Below are 23,173 nucleotides of genomic sequence, written 5' to 3' on the forward strand. Positions count from 1 at the left end.
TTATCCTAAATTCTCAATAAAAAGGATTTGAAATAAAAAATAAAAAAATAGTACCTTATGAAGCACTATTTCCGCTCAAAGTCCTATATGGAGTAGAAGTGCTGGTTCTAGGTAATATTTTAGAGTGGGATACGGTAGAAGGCTGTTGCCTAAAAAAATCTGCTCTCTCTTCTCAAGTGTACAATGGCTACGGCCATTAGGGTGAAGGTTGGGCTCCAATCCTGGTCTATAACTACAGTCATACTAAAGTTAAGGTTCTAGACCACATTGCTAACTTCTGAACAACCCAAGATCGCCATACTATGCAGGGATGAGATTTTTTTCAAGTGATCTCAATTGGGCCTATAAGATAAAAAAGCAGCTGCAGGTAATGGCAGATGTATTGAGGATCAGCAATTATAATGTAGCACTTCCACTAACCTACTCTATGAAAGAATTATCAATGTTGGGTGGGTTAGAACCAAGAGACTAGGATCTCCAATACTTAGGATCCAAACCCTCAGTGCAGAACTATGTGCGGGCAGGACGCCAATACCTCTTTTCCTTATCCTTATAGTCTCCGGACCCATCAAATGCAATATATTGTTTGTAAATTCAGAATTGGATTACGACCTCTCCACGCACACCCCTTTAAGCGACACCCTTAAGAATGATGAAGGGTTGTATGGATGTAGGTTACAGAAGCAGTGTGCAAAAGTTAATATACTTTTAGATTGCTGAAACTTTGTAACTTTGCAACAGAAGATTTTAAAACCTACCTTTTAAAAATATGTTAGATCTAGATTGTAGGCACTACGTTTTTTATTCAGAATGCAATTCATGGTTGTAACATGTGCCCTGGCTAGATTTTTAATGTCCATAAATTGGTAGTGTAGTATAAGCGGTAGTGTAATACAAGTATTATTTAAAATATTCTGCCGCTGAACTATTTGATATGTTTAACTTGTATGTGAATGCTTGTTGAGTTTGAATCATAAATATTCAAAATAATCTGTGGAATTATTTGATATTTTTAAAATGTATATGATCGCTTATTTTTTTTTATGAATTATTCTATTGTTTACGGGAGAATGTTGCAGATAAAAACAAAATACTGGTAAAATAAGATAAAACCCAGGTACTGTGCGTTTCACAGGTTCATAAGGTTCACGAAAGGCCACATCTCCACAGTTAAGAGCAACGGCTATTGTAACATTTACGTCAACAAACCTCACCTGAATGAATAATATACAAGCAAACAAACATGCAATTACTGAGTAAATTAGAAGTGAGATCTCATTCAAAGGATGTTGCCCATTCTATATAGTCAAACAGCCCTGTGGTGTGCTATATGTTATACTCTTCTAGTACTCCTACCTTATTCAATCTACTAAAACTTAGAAAGCACCGTTGTAAAAAATAAATAAAAATAAATAGTGGTCCACCTGCAACAGCCTACCCCCATTTGAAATGATGCGTACAGAGTCTGTATGAAGCCTCTCCCTCATGTAAACATAAACAATGTACTAAACTCACACAACATGTTAATTGACTGGTCTAGCTGGAGTTCATTGCGGATCATAAGAACAAGAGAATGCATATGTGATTCTGGGTCTTTCAGTGTATTGAGGCTTGGGTGGATCTGAACACTAGAATTAGAGTTTATATACATTTTAAGGACTAGATAAACACAATGCCCATATTTTAGAAACAATAACAAAGGATTTCTTCTCCCACATTAGCAGTCAAAAACTATTAGTTGTAATTTATCATAGCAGTGTGAGAATTGCAGAGTGTTTTTGAAATCGTGCCAATATCAGGCTAGCGGGCATTGCTGGTAAGTATTTTAAACCTGTGCAATGTATCACTGAATTAATAAGAATATTTTTTAAAGGTTTTATTTAAACCAGCCATAAGCAATTTATAACTAAATACATTTTTTTATGTAAAAACAATATTTCATTTGCTCCTCTCTTAGCATGACACAGGTAAAACCCAAGAAGCACTTACATCCAGGAGTGCCATCTCGGGATGGTCCTCTCCAAAGACCAGCAGCATGAGGTAGCGAGCTCGGTAAAGCAGGTTCAGTGCTGTTGAGAGCTGGCTATTAGCAAAGCTGTACAAAGCAAGATGCATCTGAAAAAAAGCAGTAAATACACAATCAAGCTTTTATGTACAACATTTAACTCAAAGGAGCATCCTGTAGAATAATATAAAAATACATGGGTTTGATTTAAAGCAAGTCATGCTTGTCAGACCATGTTGAGGCAGCCATAGGGCAGGCAGGGGATCCTTACTGGGCCACAATTGAACGGGTTGTATTCACGTACCACTGGAGTACATCCTACTACAGCCCTGCAAACTCAAATACTACACAATTAGATGAAACTGCACCCTTGGGTACTTATTTATTATACCCTCTATGGGTCCCTTCTCACACCTCTACAATGTCACCAAATGTCTATGATGACTTACTGTCCCGCAATTCGATCTTAGGCACGATTAGGCACTGTTGCAAGTTTACTAAGCTGTTGCCACATCAGCAATTTGTAGATCAGCTCGAATAGTTCTTAAGCTCAAAGAGTTATAACTGGCAAAGAGTAACTTCCTACAGCAGGATTATTTTTGTATGTTCATGACCTATGCCTTCAGTCCTTTGAGGTCAGGTCTCTCCTAATTTTCTCAGAGAAGACGCCGCCTGTCTGGTACTTTTATTTTTATTTATGCGTTTTTATATAGCGCGGACTTTGCCCGAAGGCGTCAGAGCGCTTCACAATAGGAACAGAAAATTATAAATGAACAAATTACAAAAGCAGACGATAAGTTACATGAGGTAAAAGTGGCAATTGTGAGCAAACAAAATACATGAGGTAGCAAACAGTGCAATACAGGAGGAAAGAGTGACAAGTGTGCAGGTTACAAGAGAAAGCAAAGTACATTTAGAGGTAATATACTGCAATATATGCTAGACACAGAAGCACAAGAACAAACGTTACGTAGGCAAAGGTGGCACTTGTGCAAGTATCAAAAGCAAACAAAATGTGAGAGGTAGCAAACAGTGTGTTACAAGAGAAAAGTGGCGTGTGCATGTTACAAAAGAGAACCAAACACAGATACAAGGATAATACTGCAATAAACGGCATACACTCCAACCACACAAACACACTGGGAAGGCACTTCCATAGTCATGGAGAAAAGAGTTTTCAGTGATGGGAGGTCTTCCTTCAGATAATAGAGAGGGTGTGAATTACTTTAGGAGGTACTTTGGAGGAGGAGAACTTTGAGGTCCGTTGTGAAGACCTGGGAGGAGGTGGTGGTCCGGAGCTGAGGCGGAAGTGAGTTCCATATTCTCACCGCGTTGCCTGAAAAGGATTGGGCCATCGATCTTTCCTTCTTGAAAGTGGGACGTTCACGCAGTAGATTTTCCGCATAACGTGAAGGTCTAGAGCCTCCAGAGAGTTTCAGCTTGTTCGCCAGGTAGCGAGGAGAGGAGGAGTGCAAGGCTTTGTGGGTAATACAGGCAGTCTTGTAGATAGCACTAGCCTCGATGGGAAGCCAGCGGAGGGTGGATAACATCGGTGTGATGTGGTCACTTCTTTTGGCCCCATAAATGAAACGAGCTGCTGAATGGAGAACAGATCTAAGGGGGGACAAGTGGGATTTGGGGAGACCAGTAAGAAGAGAATTGCAGTAGTCCAGTCTGGAGAGGACCAGCGATTGCACCAGGGTTTTAAGGTCCTGCTCCGGGAAAAAGCGACGAATTCCCCAAAGAAGGCGCAATTGGTATCGAGCAGACTTTGCAATGGAATTGATGTGGGAGATTAGATGGTATGTTTTTCTGGATGTATGTTTTTTGGGCTTGCACCATTGGCACTGCGTAGCTCAACCGGCCTCGCTCCTCACATGGGATGCAGAAGGTTTCAGCGCTGCCAGTCAGGATTAAGGGGCGCTAGTCTTCGTGGGTTGCTATCTCACTTGAGTGGGCAGTTTTTTCTCTTCAACAGTGCCGACAGATCCTCAGAGGAAACCTCCATATGGCGGCAGAAACGGAGCTTTTGGGAATGCTGCAAGGTGGATGAATGGCAGCCTGTTTGGCTTAAAGTTTCTTTATGTAGTTTGCCACATGGTCCATGCTCTTGTAGACCGGACAACCCTTCATGACTCAGGTCAGTAGCATGGACGCTCCCACCTGGCAGCATGCTTCTGCTAGGTGCTCCACATTCTACAACAAGGCTAGGCTTCTCCGCCTAGACAATTTATCTTCTCTTTGAGCAGGCAGGTTTCTAGGTGCTAGGTAGACCCACAGCTTTTCCTGCAAGTTGTGCAGACTTCAGGTGATGTCCCCTTACGCCTGGAAGAGAGGGTGTCACGCAGACTCCAACTCTGGCATCACTGCTGCTATTCCTCTACATTACATAGCACTCCATTCCTTGAGGGGAACGGGAAAAAGTGAGGTAGCTTGGATCCCACTTTTACCCTCATTCTCCAAACTGGGGATGTGGATTCACAGTCAAAGATTCTATAACTGGTGTTGGGTAGTCCTCTCTCTAGTGTAGTGTAGACACAGCCTTTGTGCAAGGCCATGGCTCCCACAACAGGTAATGATGATGTTGGCTCCAAGCGGGAGCATCCAAAACATAGGCACAATGAAGTCTGAAATCTCTGCATCGGTCCTCAGCCTTTCTGGAGTAACAATCAAAAAAGCAGGCTCTGCCTAAAATGTTCCTCACCTGTAATATCCCCTTACCCCTAAAATCCAGCACGCAGTGCTCATGAAGGACTAATCAGAAATCTCTTGCTAAGTAGGTCCTCATACTTGTTAAGGGTATCCCTGTCTCCATCTTCCTTAGTGTGTAGGAGTGTTCCCCTGCAGCCACAGGAATCCAAGCAATACACTTCCACTGCAGGGGAAACTAATACCCACCCTCTCATTTTGTGTCACGGAAAACCAAAGACCATCCAGTATGGATTCCACCGGTCCCAGCAAACATACATTGTATGCCTTACATGCAAAATATACACACAGACTCCAGACGCACACATAATAACAATGACAGGCTCAATGTTAAAATTCACACTAGGGTTCACTCAAAAAATGAATCCTTGACCAGCAAAAGTTTAAATCAGCCTTCCTCTGTTGCTTTTTAGGAGATCCGAGATTAACATTCTATTCTGTGTTGAAAGAATGTGATGAGTCGACACATAATATCAATGCTGGACGAAGGAAAATGTTTCCCACCTAAGCAGTAACTCTGATAACCGTAGTCAATGTGTCACTTTTTCGTTATGAAATCGGACATGCAGGAAACTGCACTGGTGAAAGAATGCAAAGCACAGATTTCCTGCACTGTGAGCGCTCCTCCCCCATGCAATCATCATACGCTTTGCACAGAAGTTGTGATTTCTAGTCAGGCAACAAAACATTTCTAGACATTTATAAAGGAACCAAGGACTAAAGGCTACTCCAGACAAATGTAACATGATCACTTTTAAGCCTTTGCCTCTCCAAACTCTAGGCCAGTGTACAAAGTAGAGAACAATGGGAGGACAGTGATAACTTAGGCCAGACCACATTTAAGAGAAATAATGTACAAAGTACTTCTTTGCTAAAGGATGTTTATATACAGCTGTGTTACAATGAATGCGGGAAGGCCTACACACTGTTCAACACACCTGGGCACTTAGAACGGCTGGGGCACATCTGGAATCTTATCAGTGGAAGAATTTACCCATGGAATTGCATTGACAGGAATGTGCCTGGGATCAGCAGACTGCCCCTGGACCAGGGCCAGCAATATCATACATTAGGACGGAGTGTGCCAGCTGAAACACAATTATGAGTGCACCCAGGGACTAGTAGAGATGGGAACGTATACAGAGCTTGCATAAGGCTAGCAGTATAGTACCTGGAATGGACAGTGGCAGTGTTTTAACTTGAATATGATGCAAGCCAGACTAGAGGCCAGTTTGAGTGGGAGTAAGGAGTGGATCTAGAATGCGCCAGAAGGCACCTGTGATGGGTGCGGTGCTTTCTTGCGCTAGCAAGGATAGGAGTGCACTGCGCTTCGTGTTGCCTCCGGAAACCTACAGTGCAGCACATGAGGTCAGACGGGCTGAAGTCTGGGATTGGTGAGGGACTAGTCACTGCAAGAAGGAGGGAGGTGAAGACAGTGGATGAATTATCTTGATTGCAATGATGGCTGAGAAGGGTGGTCATGAGATGTATGAGGGCCAATGAACAACTTTGGCACTTGATTCACAACTAAGGATATGTTGTGCAGACATTTACCGAAAAGATATGTACAGCAACACCACAGACCACTCGCAGGAAACTGAACCAACCACCCCCATTGAAAAGCCCAGATAAAACTATGGTAAAAATCAATTTTGTGATCTGGCAAAGATTACGTTTTATAACTAATCAAAGAAAACACGGTAGATTGCTATAAAATAAGGTACTGTGCACTCACATACTCCTGGACTGTGCTGGGATGTTCAATTCCTAGCACCCTTTCACTCATTAACACTGCTTTCTGCTGGTTGCTCAGGGCCTGCAAAACAAAAGGGGAGACGTAAGTGTGTATGAATCTGACGTACATGTTTTATGACCCAAAGAAAATGAGGCCCATGTACACCATCGAAATGCCTCATGTAGATTTAGTATAGTGGCTCATACAAAGTCCTCTCACCTAATAAACCGGTCCTAAACCTCTAAATATGCTATGTAAATGTTCTGTGTTGCAGACAACGTATCGTCAAAAAGCAGCCAACCTCTAGACATTATTAGTGCATTAGCAAAATGGGCAATATTCTTCCCACCCAAGGAAATACCATGGACCACTTCTTCTGAGCTCTAAACACGTGAACTACTCCAATGATCACAATGTATTGTGACTTGAGCATGTGCGATCCTATAATTATGAACTGTGCAGATGAACTACAAGGCCCACAATGCATTTGGGAACCAAAACAAGATGAATTACTGATAAAGTTAAGGTACACACCTGATAAACATCGATACTGGTTTGTTGGAGTACTGTCCAACACATTTATGGACTAAACAGAAATATATCTAGTGCAAATTTCAAATTTTGAATGTCTGTACAAAGCTAAATTCCATTTTCCCAGGTTCACAGCTAGGGATACTCATACTAAGCGTACTGCAGGAAACTGGTCACGCTAACGACCACTGACAAAAAAACTGAGCTATTCTAGCGGCAACCATAGGGTGTGCCATACAGGTACAATTAGTTCAATGAATTTCTAGAGGGAGGTGCTAAGAGCGGAAGCGGAGTTGGGAGCCGTTACTGCTCTTTTAAGGATCACAAAATTCATCTCAAAAAGAGAACTCTAAAAATGAATGACAGCTCCCAATTTGATAGCCCTGCCGAAATCACCACTCCACTGCCCGTGCCCATGTATTAGTAAAAATAAAAGATAAAATACAGACGGAATCCTCCATCAAGAGCCCTCACCCTGAAAGACAGACTAAAGTGGCATCATTGCACAAAAATCCTCTAATTTTTAACTTTTCATTTAGAGACTACCAATGTCAGCTGAGGTAACACACTATGGGTATGTCACAGATTGTGTAGTACAGATGTCAGGTTTGATTTGCCCTCTGCGATATATTTTTCATAGATGAATTGAAGGATGAAAGGGGAAGCAAGTAACAACAAGCATTTCCAATGCAATAGGTCTCACATTAGGAAAGTTTGAGCTATTGGTATTGTAAATGACAATTTTTTTTATTTATGTGTGGGTTTTGAAAATAGCGAAATTAATAGCTTTGTCATTTACAATGCCAATAGTTTTAAAACTTTTGCAAAGGTGACACCTATAGCATTTGTAATGCAATATGTGTTGTATTTACGAGACTTAGATGTATTGATATTACAAATAACAATGGCTTTTATTTTTTAATAATTAATACTTAAATAAAAGTTATTGTAATTTATAAAGGCAATAGCTTAAACTTTTGTAAATAACTTTTATGAAGATTATGTTCAGTGTATTTTGTGACGAAAATCCAAGAACAGAAGTGAAATATTAACATTTTTTTTGTGACATTTGTAATAAAGCTTGAAACATTTAAAGAACATATTTGAACCAGTTGTTGTTGAATGGTTGCACAGATTGATTGATGCTGTGGTGGCGACGAGTGATGTGGTGGCGACGAGTGATGTGGTGGCGACGAGTGATGTGGTGGCGACGAGTGATGTGGTGGCGACGAGTGATGTGGTGGCGACGAGTGATGTGGTGGCGACGAGTGATGTGGTGGCGACGAGTGATGTGGTGGCGACGAGTGATGTGGTGGCGACGAGTGATGTGGTGGCGACGAGTGATGTGGTGGCGACGAGTGATGTGGTGGCGACGAGTGATGTGGTGGCGACGAGTGATGTGGTGGCGACGAGTGATGTGGTGGCGACGAGTGATGTGGTGGCGACGAGTGATGTGGTGGCGACGAGTGATGTGGTGGCGACGAGTGATGTGGTGGCGACGAGTGATGTGGTGGCGACGAGTGATGTGGTGGCGACGAGTGATGTGGTGGCGACGAGTGATGTGGTGGCGACGAGTGATGTGGTGGCGACGAGTGATGTGGTGGCGACGAGTGATGTGGTGGCGACGAGTGATGTGGTGGCGACGAGTGATGTGGTGGCGACGAGTGATGTGGTGGCGACGAGTGATGTGGTGGCGACGAGTGATGTGGTGGCGACGAGTGATGTGGTGGCGACGAGTGATGTGGTGGCGACGAGTGATGTGGTGGCGACGAGTGATGTGGTGGCGACGAGTGATGTGGTGGCGACGAGTGATGTGGTGGCGACGAGTGATGTGGTGGCGACGAGTGATGTGGTGGCGACGAGTGATGTGGTGGCGACGAGTGATGTGGTGGCGACGAGTGATGTGGTGGCGACGAGTGATGTGGTGGCGACGAGTGATGTGGTGGCGACGAGTGATGTGGTGGCGACGAGTGATGTGGTGGCGACGAGTGATGTGGTGGCGACGAGTGATGTGGTGGCGACGAGTGATGTGGTGGCGACGAGTGATGTGGTGGCGACGAGTGATGTGGTGGCGACGAGTGATGTGGTGGCGACGAGTGATGTGGTGGCGACGAGTGATGTGGTGGCGACGAGTGATGTGGTGGCGACGAGTGATGTGGTGGCGACGAGTGATGTGGTGGCGACGAGTGATGTGGTGGCGACGAGTGATGTGGTGGCGACGAGTGATGTGGTGGCGACGAGTGATGTGGTGGCGACGAGTGATGTGGTGGCGACGAGTGATGTGGTGGCGACGAGTGATGTGGTGGCGACGAGTGATGTGGTGGCGACGAGTGATGTGGTGGCGACGAGTGATGTGGTGGCGACGAGTGATGTGGTGGCGACGAGTGATGTGGTGGCGACGAGTGATGTGGTGGCGACGAGTGATGTGGTGGCGACGAGTGATGTGGTGGCGACGAGTGATGTGGTGGCGACGAGTGATGTGGTGGCGACGAGTGATGTGGTGGCGACGAGTGATGTGGTGGCGACGAGTGATGTGGTGGCGACGAGTGATGTGGTGGCGACGAGTGATGTGGTGGCGACGAGTGATGTGGTGGCGACGAGTGATGTGGTGGCGACGAGTGATGTGGTGGCGACGAGTGATGTGGTGGCGACGAGTGATGTGGTGGCGACGAGTGATGTGGTGGCGACGAGTGATGTGGTGGCGACGAGTGATGTGGTGGCGACGAGTGATGTGGTGGCGACGAGTGATGTGGTGGCGACGAGTGATGTGGTGGCGACGAGTGATGTGGTGGCGACGAGTGATGTGGTGGCGACGAGTGATGTGGTGGCGACGAGTGATGTGGTGGCGACGAGTGATGTGGTGGCGACGAGTGATGTGGTGGCGACGAGTGATGTGGTGGCGACGAGTGATGTGGTGGCGACGAGTGATGTGGTGGCGACGAGTGATGTGGTGGCGACGAGTGATGTGGTGGCGACGAGTGATGTGGTGGCGACGAGTGATGTGGTGGCGACGAGTGATGTGGTGGCGACGAGTGATGTGGTGGCGACGAGTGATGTGGTGGCGACGAGTGATGTGGTGGCGACGAGTGATGTGGTGGCGACGAGTGATGTGGTGGCGACGAGTGATGTGGTGGCGACGAGTGATGTGGTGGCGACGAGTGATGTGGTGGCGACGAGTGATGTGGTGGCGACGAGTGATGTGGTGGCGACGAGTGATGTGGTGGCGACGAGTGATGTGGTGGCGACGAGTGATGTGGTGGCGACGAGTGATGTGGTGGCGACGAGTGATGTGGTGGGGACGAGTGATGTGGTGGGGACGAGTGATGCGGTGGCGACGAGTGATGCGGTGGCGACGAGTGATGCGGTGGCGACGAGTGATGCTGTGGTGTTGAGTGATGCTGTGGTGTTGAGTGATGCTGTGGTGTTGAGTGATGCTGTGGTGTTGAGTGATGCTGTGGTGTTGAGTGATGCTGTGGTAGCCCATAGTGATGTTGTGGTGCCCCTGAGTGATGCTGTGGTGGTGCTGAGTGATGCTGTGGTGATGCAATAGATACATAGAGTGAGAGCGATAGATAGAATGAGTATCTAGGGCCTGGGAGCTGAAGTGGGACCCCCTCACTGGGACCATGCCACTGCCTTTGCAGCTTTTATGCCCCTGTGAGGGAGAAAACTATGAAGTTGACATGGCACCCTGTCTGGGTGCCATGCCAACTAGCATTGCCTGAAGGCATAGGTAAGTCACGCCTCTAGCAGGCCTCACAGCCCATGGTAGGGTGCACTATATCCTAGGAGAGAGCATATTTGAATGAGCAGATATGCTGTTGCAATATTGGAGCTTATTTCCTAATATTGTAGGTGCCAGTGAAGCCATAGAGAGTACATGGGCTGGAAGCTCGAACACTCGAGTTCCACAGAACCATGGGCTGCATTACAGATGACTGCACCAGCGCTAATTATCGCTGTGCACCCGAGAATGCGCCTGACGGCATCACAGAGGATCGATCTGTAATGCGCTGTGATTTGGCACAGACTTTGAACTCTGTGTTTATGTGCGTTTGAGTCTGTGCGCATATTGTATTAGTGCACAGAAGCAAACGCGCATAAACACAGATATACTCGGGCGCACAGCGACAATTAGCGCTGGCACAGTCATCTGTAATACGGCCCCATGATGGTTTCACTGAAACCATGCGTGTTTGGTCCCAAACTACTCCTCTCAATAAATCAACATTGATGCCAGTGTGGGATTTATTGTAGCATGTACCCAGAGAGCACCTCAGAGGTGCCCCTGAAAACCTGCCAACCCTGGTGTCGTCTCTGACCGATTGTACGCAGACAGCCACCACCATACATGTTTCTGGACCCCTGGGTAGAGAGCCCCTGCTCTCTGGGACCAGATCAAGGTATATCCTGGGCAGAGGTGTCATTCCTCCTCCCCTAGGAAGGGCCAGTGCTGGAAGAGGGCAGTTTCAAAGGCCTGCTGTCTTTGTAATGTGACCCCCAGCCTCTGCTGCTAGCATCAGATTTCAGCTCCTGGTTTACACCCCCACTTTGAGCGGAAAAACCAGCGCGAAGCATTCAAACGAATAGGAGGTGTGCCAAGAACTACCAAACCCACCCCTAAGGTGGGAGAGGCGAGGTGAAGCACAACTTTCAGTCCCTGACAACTTGACGATGGGGAGACTAGGGCTAGGTTTATACCCCAGCCTCCCACAGGAGGGTGGTATAATAGAGGGTGCAGTCTCCCCAGGTAAGGTGCCCACTGGCCCTACCTGCTACTCCCTTAAATGCCTCCTAAACTTAGTATTTAGGTGGCTCCCCCAGACATGGAACACAGATCTGCGACGACCCAAGAAGAAAGAAGACATCATGCAGCAGAAGCACAAAAACGACAACTAACATGGCCCCAGCGTTACCGGCCTGTCTCCAGCTTCGAAGACCATGCGACCTGTATTGCAACAGCAAAATCTTAAACCCCTGAGAAAACTGTTGCCTACAACAATGACTCCAATTTCTAGTGTTCAGAAGTAACCTACTCCAAAGACTCCGGATCCAGGTGGATCCGTGTCTCCTGCCCACACTGCACCCGACACCCACGGCCCGAGTGGCTCACCTGTGCAGTGAAGTCTCCCTGCATTCTTCACCTAGTGTCCAGCATTGGCTGACTTCTCCTGCCCTCCAAGACGGCGCCTGCAGTGTGAATTTAGAGGCTCCCCCGACCGCAACCGGCTCAGGTGTGAAAAAGTTTAGATTTTTCGAAGTGAAAAGTATTTTTAATTAAAAATATACTTATCTTATTACAAAGACCTGGGTTTTAAAATAAAGTACAAACAAAGTATAATTTTTTTACATTGGTCTGGATCTCCTTCAGTCATGTGTCCATTATTGATCACAGCTGTGCAATGAATGTCTTACACTCCTCTTTGTTACGCCTAAGGCTGCACGCTCACACTACCACTAATTGAGCACTTTGGGTTTTACATTAAGCCCTGTAACACTTTTGGGGAACCCCTACACTCTGTACGCGGTATCACCACCTAGTGGCAACATCCTATACAGAGCCAGCTTCCTATAAAGGCAAACAATGAAAATAAAGTAAATAAATATCCCCACGGTTACATCTATTACGGTAGAATAGGAGCACAAAATGTCATTTCTGCAACACTACTGGATAAGGACTATGTACAAAAATGACTTCAATAATCAGATTCCAATATCATGCATGTTTTAGGCCCAGAGGCTGCCAAATGGTTGTATTGTGTACATTCACAGCATTTGAGCAATCTAGATTCGAAGATGCCACCAATACCATCAGTTCATTTAAACGAACACTTGTCATTTTAGATACTTGTGGTTTCAGTTATTAACAGGATGCAGCAGTACCTCTGAATAGTCTCCCATAATGTAGTTGAGGCGAGCAAGGAGCCGCAGACATGCACAGATTTCCACGTGCATAGCACCGTATACATTGTTGAACAAGTTTAAGGCTTCGTTGATAAGTTCGCAGCCTTCCTTCAGAAAACCTAAAACAAGCAGTTGAGACAATGCAGAAATTGGTTATTTCAACTTGTGCACTACGTCCACTCGAACTCTAGAAACTTATGTTTTTCAAAGAAGACCTCAGTCTGCTTAGATCTTGTGATTCTACCGCTCCAGCGTTTAGACTACTCAGTTCATAGACAGCTTTTGGTTTCTGTACATTGCTGGATCCAACAGACTAAATCACTGCCGGGCTCTAGTTCCAGTCTTGCTCTCTTGTTGCCTTTGTAGCAGTCAGTGTCTACAAAGATTGTGGAAATCCACCCTAAAAAGGTTGCAAAATATAGGCTCTCTATTTTGGTTAAATAGGAGACTTGATGCCCTCTCACTGAAAGTGATTCAAGGACATCTATTTCTATGCTTCATATACGTCAGAAAATGATATCCGAATACATGACACAACAGTGCATTCAGGTGGACAGTGGCAGCCTGTAGTAGCATGCCTTAAATGCCAAAAAAGCAAAAACCTTAAGGGGCAAAACTTAACAGACTCTAAGGTATACCTTTGCATTCCATTCCATAAATCTGCACTATAATGGACATGTCATCCTGGGGATTGTGAGAATTCAGCAGGGGAAAAAGGGACTAGCACATTTGAAAAATTTAGATTTCTTAACACTGCATGGGAATCTCGACTCTATGGGCACTTGGAATGAAACAAAAATCATGACCTTTTTAGCAATATTTTGGGATTTGGTATACTCATGTGTGCACTGACAAAATTTAAGTGGCTTTCTTTCGTGCTGGGACAGTTAACATTTTCTCAAAGCAATATTTTTAATTTTGGTGCAAGACAGACAGAGCTATGGATACTAATAATAACTAGCCGATTCGTTCCTTCTCAAATCTATTTACTTCAGAGCATTCGTACATTACTTGATCAACTTATTTATTTACGGGGTACACCACAATGAAATTTGATAGGAATTATACATCCTATGTGAAAAAACATTTAATAAATCAGAAAACGCTAATTTAAATGGCTCTTTTTAGGGCTTGTACATTTTTTATTTCAATTCACTCAAAACACAATTACCATATAGACACCACGTATTGTAACTTCTTCAAAATACTGTTTCTGAAGAAAGTGTATTGCAACAGTGATGTTACAGGATAATTGCGTATTAGGAAAAGGAAGGCGTGAGCACTTCTGATTTATACTATGTAATGCTAATTAACAATAAACAACTGAACACTAAATACAAGAAAATATTCACAAATAGTTAACAATAAATAATTATGTGGATTTTAATAGAGGATTACTACTATATGAATGTTCCTTTGCGTTTTTGGAATCTTAATGCCAAATATAATTCAAGGGTAATTGCTAATTGAAGCTTTCATGGCTTGGTCATATACTTAGTTAATGTATTTGATTGTGGTTCGCACTGTTTGTGGGTAGATCATATTGGATAGGGGTGTTACATCGCACCACACCTGAAGGAGCTCGACTGGCTGCCCATGGACAACCAACACAATTCAAATTCTTCACCCACACTTTCAAGGCACTGCATAACACTGGCCCATCATACCTCAACAATTGCGTTTGCATTCATAAATCTTTCCGACACCTCCGCTCATCTGGACTCCTATACACCCACATTGAAAGCATGTGGAAAACAGGATTAGGCAGTCGTGCATTCTCCTATTTCAGTCCTAAAACATGGAACAACCTGCCAATACACATAAAAGTGTCCTCATCGCTTCTTGAATTCTGCAAAAAGCTGAAGACCTAGCGTTCAAGAAGTCTCACTAGGCACTAGGTTTGGCTGGGCTCACACCTGCTCAGTGCCAGGTTACCCTCCAAGATGATAATGCAAAATACATATCAACTATAACAAACTGCAGAGCGGTAAAGCTATTCAAGGACTAGACATAGCTTCCAGTGACTACAAAAGAGGCAACAAAGTTTTGACTAATAACCAATATGTCAGAATACGAAAAATCTAAGTGAAGCAACACTTGGCAGAGCGGCACGCGGTTTATGTGCAGGAAGACAGACTTTGTAGGAGCGTATTTCAGAAATGAAGTATTGTAAGACAATTTATTTCAAGATGTTCATACTCCTACTGAAATTGTCAATGTCACAGTTGTATGTCGTTTCATCTTTACCAATATTCTAGACTTCAAATAGATTTGGAGTCACAATCATCGGAATTTATAGACAATTAGTGAAACTCTTGTACCTATGAGCTATCTGAACAGAGATTTATGAATACATATTGATTTCAGTAACTTTAAAACTAACCAAGCATAAATAAAATATACACACATCTCCAACACATTACTTGCAAAAGGCACTTGGGCGACTGCTGCCTCAGCACATTAAGTTCTACCAACAAATTGGTAGTTTTAGGTCATGTGCACATAACTTCACTTTCCTTCACGCATACTAGTGTCTTATCCTCTTTCAACCACACTCTTTTATTACTAAACACCAACAATAACTATTTTTTGTTTTACCACAATATGAAAAAGTAAGGCTGGATGTGTGCAACATTACACCATTGATAACATGCATTAACTGAAGCGTAGAATGGTAGGTATTGTTAAACCAGGCGGCTGCTAAGTAACAGGAGCAAGGTGGGGCAGAAGGACTAAATACCTTGTTGTACTTTAGCTTGGCCACTCTGGAAGAAGTGAAATGCATCCGACGCTTTAGGGTTGACATGTTTCACAACAGGAAAAATATTCAGAATGTCCTCCTCTGTAAAAGTGGGCTTGTGCCGGCTCTCAAAGTTATATTCTTTCAGCAGGATCTGCAGGGGAAGCAAACCAAATCAGCACATACTACTGCATTGTCACAGGTGTTAAACCAATTGAATAGACGCCATGTATATGTATCACAGGACGGAAATTTCCATGGTTAGAAATACAGGATTTCATTACTTCCCATCAGCTTGCTGACAGCAATCGCACAATATCACCTAAGCTTCAGGGCTGCATGGTTTGCATGCAAGAGGTTTCCTGCTCCGCCCACTCAAGCGATCTAAATGGTGAATCAGAGCACTTGCAAGGCACAGGCCTTTGCATTGATGACAATGTTGAAACATCGACCAGTCCTTGGCAATATTTGCCAATCAGAGCCAAAAACTGGATTTTCTAAAGAAATAGTACAGACCATAATGCCGTAACTGTCAAGATCTTTGGTTGTGGTTTTTCTATATACAATTTTCTAAATTATCAGCTGCAAGTCAAGACAGGGTTAAAAATTTCACAATAGTTACTCAATCCTGTTTAATTACGAATCCATATAAAATGGTGAACATACAAATAATGACTGCAGCAAATTATCTAACAAGACCCTCACTAGGTTAAGGAGGAGGGAATTATCCAATGGATCAGAGCGCAACCGACAACTCGTATGAGCAAAGGGGAAGCAGAAGATGTGCTTATTCATGACAAGTGTAAGGTGTGAAGATGACCATCATCTATGAAAAGGTTGGAGTTTGGACAGGCGACTAAGCGAATAAAGGGAAAGGAACTTGCCACTGAGCCAAGATTAAAGGCATACAGACCAATCACTCTGGGCCACTTTAAATCCTAGCTCTTGGAAATGCAGCATTTCACCAGGGGTAAAAGAAAGGGGTGTGCAGGGAGATGAACGCAATGGAATGAAGTAGTATTCAAAAGGGAAAGAGTCAATCTTCAGTATAAAATAGGCGACCAATGGCACAAGATGGGAGAGGAAATCTCAGTCAGTGAATGCCAACACAGCGCGGGTACACCAGGACTAAAGGAGTCATTTCACTATTGCATGTATATGACTATGCCTTAACTAGCTGCAGTTTGTAAACCACTAGTCTATTGGAATCACCAACGGATTATCAAAATGGTCATTATAGTATGGTAAACAAATTTATGCCGCTATTACCTGGATTCCCGTTTTAATGGATATCTCTCTTAGGAGGGTGATTTTGAGAAGATGATGTGTCTCCACTGCTTGTTCGGCACTCTCGCTGCAAAAAAACAATTTGCATTCTTATACAGTTGACTGAAGACTAAATAAACCAAAAATATAATGCAAGTATTACTATTATCAATAAATGCCACTTAGCAGCTTTCATCTATCCCCACGACTTAGAAGTATAAACTTCTTTTATCTCCATTTTATCTTGTTTGTCAAAAGGGATGTAATTGATGAGGAATCTACCTTTGTGCTTAGCCAAATTATGTAGCCTGCTGTCACTCGTGTCACTGCAATGATGAGTCTCCGTTAGGCATTAATTTGGGAACGAGATTCATCTAAATAGTATCTATTTGAAGTGCTAGCTTAGGTGTTCCCTAATGTTTAAACCGAACTTAAAGTGTGTCAATTGACATGATCAAGACAATTGAACTGTCAGAGGATAATATCAGGACTGGGAAAGAACAACAGAAAGGGGGCATGCAGGAGCTATTTACGCTCTTCCAATATAATCTCAATAGATAGGACCTTGAAATTTCATGCAAAAGACAAAAGGTAATTATAGCTACAGTTTGTCAGCGTAGGTATTTTTTGTAATTCACACGTTGGAATCAGTCATCCAGTTGCAAGTCCCACAGTAACTTTACATAATCAGTATAAGAGCAGAACAGGCTTGAAAGGCTCCAAACAAGTGTCACTTTAGTAATCCTATCGCCTCAACACAAAGACCTTAAGTCCAGACAATGATGAGAGTACCATGATTTATCACATTTAGAGGCCACATCATATTTATAGCACGAGTATGAAAAGCATAAGTTATTGAAAGGTATAGCTCTATCGGGACAAGAGGAAGGCCAGCATGTGAATCTATAAAAGACACCAATGCTGAAACCTTTCAGTTACATGTAGGCAGTTTTTTTCCTTCTCTAGCACTATATCTTTCATAGATTCACATGTGTGAATAGGAATGACAAGCAGTATCATATAATACCATAGCAATGCAGATGGTGGGATAGGAATAAAATGCCTCCACTTTATTTGAAAAGATTGTGGCAAACTGCTTGTCCCACATGTGAATTAATGAATGCAATGGCATCCAAATAATAATGTTGAGGGACGTGTGATGGTATGACAATTCTTCCATGTAGCTGATCGGCATATGTTAGACACAGAGAATCCTGTGTAAAGGGCAGCTGGTGCAGCCATAGTCCCGTAGAAGGTGGCTTGACTGTCTATCAGCAGACAATGCCTTTTTGTGTGACTGGAGGTGATTTTTTGATCAAGAGTCACTGTTTTGATAAATGGTAACCTTTCTTCTGATTAGAGAACAATAACTGATCAGACTCTTAATTCTTTTGTTTCGCTCAGACAGAACTTTAGGCATTTATACACGGCCAGAGAGCAGATATCATTCATGTATTGACGTACAACCTGCCTGCTAACAGCGGGAGATCCACACAGCAGAATTCTCAAAGGACACCCTCTAACCAAATGGCCTTTTGGTCACGGCATGTCCGAGTGATGTTGAGATATACTACCTCTATGAGGTATATTGTGGAGTGGTGTGAGTTCCCACTTGGTTAGACGTTACCTGCTCACTAGCTACTGCTGCATGCTCTGCTTTGTGTTCATCTGCCTTTGTGCTAGCAGGCTGGAGTGGCCTTGGAGTTACCATGTTAGCAGGCATAATTGTGAAAGCTACAAACCGTTGGATCCATAGATATAATTCTAATTGTACTGAAGAAAGTGGTCTTTATAAATTAGGTCGACCAAATTGCACTGACTAGTATATTTTGCAAATTTCTTGTTACAATTGTTGAAATCTAAAAAATGTACATGGATTCAATATTTGATAATGTGTGATGGTAAGTGCTGAAGGAGAATATATATGTATTTACATTTTTTAATGTTATGTGTTTTAGTTTTGATTATGTAAGTCTTGTATGTACTATGAAGAATATGTGATGGGTTAATACACATATATATATTTGTATATTTATATTTAGTTTCTGATTTTTTACACAGTCTGCACTTTAAGTTTGTATTTCCATCCTAGGGGAATTCTATTGCTGTTCTGTCTTGTCCCTGCCCCCTTGGTGTGCGGAGGGGTGTCTCACTCTCTCTTTCGTTTTGTTCATCATCATCATCCAAAGTATACATAGGCTCTGGTGATGTATGCGCCAGTGAACTATGAATCCAAGCCTCAGAGCGGCAGGCACAGGTTTTTAGCTGGCTGTAGAGGTTCTGGCGGGGGTTGTAATATTTCTAGTAGTGGAGGGTGATATCCTGGGGGGATGGTGGAGGGCAGTGCAATGGGTGGGCTGGGGGCTCAGTCAGAAATGGGCAAAGAAGGATTTTAACAAGATCAACTGGCACAAGTACAGTTGGGTGTGTATTTTATTCCTCATAGTTCCTTTCATAAAGATCACCGTGGTTATCTGTTGTCAATTAATTCTCTTCCCTGAATCACAACTAATTAGAGTCGTACCGTTGTGGGTCTGAGTTATAAAACAGAGCGTAACCTTCCTCTTCCTCCATGTCCTCACATTTCACTTTGAGCTGGCCAGGCTTGTAAAGTGCCCCAAATCGATCAGTTGGGTCAGAGTATTCCACACGCTCTGTTTCTAGCAGCTTTGAAAGCACCTGCAGTAGAGTTTGCTCAGGGATGTGTCTTGTGGCAGTACTGTTGATAGATGTGCACCTTTCCCAGCACTAGGATCCACCTTCAATGGAGTCATAATACACTGCTCGGTCATTGCAGGTACTGAGGATCATGTGCGGGATACTTCTTGGCGGTTGTTTCTTCTTTTTTGTTGATGGCTAATGGTGGCACTGAGGCACATACGTTGTATTGCCAAAAGATGCTCTCGACTCACATTCCCATGGCATGTATACGCGGCCTTAGATTTTTGTAACCACTTCTGAAGCCTTCCTCTACATCACTGAGAGTTTTTGCCAAACATTTCCTGAAGATCTTACAATCCTTAAATATGTTATATGGGTTAAGACAATATATGAAGCTCATTAAAGGATCATCAGGATACACCCTCATTTTGCCACAAGAATAATCTGACGGTATTGGGGGATGAGTAAAAATACGCACCCCCCCCCCCCCCCCCCCCCTAACCGCACCACCCACCGAAGAAAAGGTTCAAAAAAGGATTTCTGAAATGTATTGCAGATGTATCTGTCTGAAGAGAGAGCAAAGCCCTGACACTCCATTTCCGCACAACACGAGATAGAAATCTGAGTTGTAATGGCCTTTGGGAGAGAAGAAGGTCAGAACACTCTCTCCTCACTGGCAAGACTTTGGCTATATTGTAATGAGCTGATTGGGCTAACAAGGTGACACTGTTATTAGTGTTTTTAAGCCTGTTAAGGTTTTAAGTGCTTTTTAAGGTTAACCTGAGACTCCCAACTTATGTTAAAAAGTATTTATAGAGCACGCAAACATCAATTGGTTTGTTGGCGCTAAATACAGGAACAAAACCAACTGCTCATTGTCCACTCACTTGTATGAAAACCCATGTCATCAGGAGCAGTCTAAATTTAGAGTAGGATGAGGTCAATCTAATATCAGATGGCAGAGAGTTCCAGAAGCGGGGGCCAGTTTGGAGAATCTGTAACCACCGATTCTCTTCTTCTTGAAGGAGGAATTAGCGAGAAAATTCAGGTAGGTGTCCTCAAGTTATGAGTAGGGGGGTACCATTGGATACAGGAAGAGAGAAACTCTGCACTGTTACCATAGATAGATTTAAAGAGGATTCATCCCTTTTTAAAAGCTGTTCGCTGTTTTACTGGCAGCCAGTGTAGTTTACTCATCGGGGAAAGGGGCTGGAGGGGGGGGGGGGCAGGGGTGATGAGGCACCTCCTATTTATTTTTAGTGTTTTACAGAGCGCGAACTTGACCCGTGAGGGTATAAGAGCGCTTTACATGGTATACAAGGTCTACAAACCAACATAAAATGCAGAGAAATACTAACACATCTTACCCTTACTCCTACATGTAAATGATTACTATCATAGTTAGAGACAGTAAAAACAGCGGCCCTCATATTCTTTGCAGGATAATTAGTGATCAGGGGAGGAGGCAATAGTCTTAGCTTCTTTCGGGAGTGATAGGCTTAGATTTGTCAGGTGAAATGTGGTGGGTAAGGGCAGGGATTAGACGAGGAATTTACCCATGAGGAAGGTTTTGGCCTTCTTGAAGCGTGCACGAGAAGGGATTTTTCTGATGCCGGGTTGGAAAGAGTTCCAAATTCTTGGTGCGGCCCCAGTGAACGCCCTGTTGTAGGTTCTTTTTTTCTTAAAAAAGACAGGTTGGAGTAAGAGGTTTTTGGCGGACCGGGACTTTCTGCTTCCTCCAGATACCATTAGTTTCTGTGCCAGAAGAGATGGGGAGTTGTGTGTTATGAATGCCAGTTTCAACTGGATTCTGGCTTATAGCGGGAGCCAATTCAACACTTTCATGTGTGGAGAGATGTGGTCGAATTTTTTGGTGTCAGTGAGAAGTCTGGCAGCCGCGTTGAGGCAGGCTTTTAGAGGTGCTAAAGGGATCTTGGGTAGTCCGATAAGGGTGGAACATTCATATTCCAATCTAGAGATGACTAGAGCTTGAACTGCCATTTTTAGGTCAGGTGCATCAATGAAAGGTTTCAGCTTCCATAGGTAACTCAGGTGGAATTTGGCTGCTTTGGCCATCAAGTTGATGTGGTCTCGCATATTCAGGTTACAGTCAAGGATTATGCCCAGGGATTTGGCAGAGTCCACAATGGTTGGCGGGCAGTTTAGGGCGGTGATGGCCTTGATCCACTTCTGAATCTCCGGGTCGGCTTTTGAAGGGGAGATTAGGAGAAATTCAGTTTTCTTGCATTGAGTGTGAGTTGGTTAGCGGCTAGCCATTGGACAGTCAGTTTCAGGGTCTCATTCAGAGAGAGGATCTCCTCGAGCGAAGAGATATTGATGTATATTTGGGTACCATCAACGTACATATGGTAAGAGATGTTGTCGGTGCGAAGAACTTCGGTAAGTGGCTCTAAGTAAAGATTAAAGAGGGTGGGGGACAGGGTTGAGCCTTGGGGGACTGCAACCGTGACCGGGGTGGGAGCTGATAGGTTGCTGTTGATGAGGAATCTCTGGGAACGGTTATGGAGGAAGGACCTGAACCATTCTAGGACCACACCATCCAGGCCCATTCTGAGTTTAAGGCATTCGATTAGTTTGTCTTGGTTGACCATATCGAAGGCAGAGGATAGAGCTAAGAGTATTAGAAGGCATGTTTTGCCTTGGTCTAGGGCTTGGAGGGCATCGTCAACAATGTGGAGCATAGTGGTTTCAGTGATGTGTCCCGGTCTGAATCCAGATTGGAAGTCATCGAGTAGGCGTTGATTATTGCAGTCCAGTAATGAACAATGGATTGGGAGGCAGCAGCGAGGCAATTGGAAAGGTAGCGGGTCATTGAAATGGTTGTTTGGGTTTAAGAAGGAGAGGAATTTGGAGATGGAGTCTTCGTCATAGTATTCAAAGTCAGTCCAGCGGGCTTGGTTTTTAGGAGAGGCCGTGGGGAGTGAGGCAGAAGAGGGTGGCAGGTCCGGGAAGGGTTGAGAGTAAGTGGCGGCATTTAGTTCAATTCCTAATGTTGTGATTTTATCTGCGAAGAAAGAGGAGAATTCTTCTGACGATATTAGGGATTTGGGGGATTCTTTCGGTGTTTTGGCCAGTTTATTAGATTGGTGTTTGACCAGGTCAAATAGCTTACGAGATCTATTCTTGGCTTTCTCCAATTCCGCTCGGAAATATTCTTTTTTTGAGTTGAGGATGTGTTTGTTGTAAGAGTTTCTCGCCTGGCGGAGCAGTTTTAGATGTGTAGCAGAAGGGTGTTGTCTCCAGTTTTTCGGATTGCCGTAGGGCTCGCCTTTCTGTGTTGAGGGGACCTGTGAACCAGGGGTTTCTGTCTTTGATTTGAGTTCTTTTTAGTTTTAGAAGGGCAAGGTCATCCAGGATGTTTGCTATAGATGACGAGTAATGATTATTGAGGTCGCTGACCGTGGTCATATGCGAGGGGGGGGATTTGCAGCGAGCCTCCAGTTTTGTAAGGTCGAGGTTCTTAGTGTCTCTGGTCCATCGTTTAGGAATCACCGGTTTCAATGTCTTTGATTTGTGTACCAGGTAAGATGAAGGATATGGAGTGGTGGTCGGACCAGTCGCAAGGGTCTATGGAGATAAGCTTGACTGAGGATTCCTTGGA

At 44.0% G+C, this 23,173-nt stretch overlaps 1 protein-coding gene across 6 annotated transcripts in view; it reads right to left on the reverse strand.

Annotated features, from left to right (window-relative positions):
* The window catches only part of CLUH (CLUH binding protein of NUMT mRNA), a 380,789-nt gene that overhangs the window by 41,096 nt on the left and 316,520 nt on the right, over positions 1-23,173 (reverse strand). For all 6 annotated transcript variants that reach the window (XM_078679315.1, XM_078679314.1, XM_078679317.1 and 3 more), the window contains exons 17-21: positions 16,894-16,978; positions 15,625-15,778; positions 12,864-13,003; positions 6,450-6,530; positions 1,990-2,115 (exon numbers count right to left, since the gene is read on the reverse strand). In XM_078679315.1, the coding sequence (XP_078535441.1) occupies positions 1,990-2,115; positions 6,450-6,530; positions 12,864-13,003; positions 15,625-15,778; positions 16,894-16,978 (586 nt within the window). The remainder of the gene's footprint in view (positions 1-1,989; positions 2,116-6,449; positions 6,531-12,863; positions 13,004-15,624; positions 15,779-16,893; positions 16,979-23,173) is intronic.

The sequence above is a fragment of the Lissotriton helveticus genome, chromosome 3_1, assembly GCF_964261635.1.
Source record: "Lissotriton helveticus chromosome 3_1, aLisHel1.1, whole genome shotgun sequence".
NCBI lineage: Eukaryota > Metazoa > Chordata > Amphibia > Caudata > Salamandridae > Lissotriton > Lissotriton helveticus.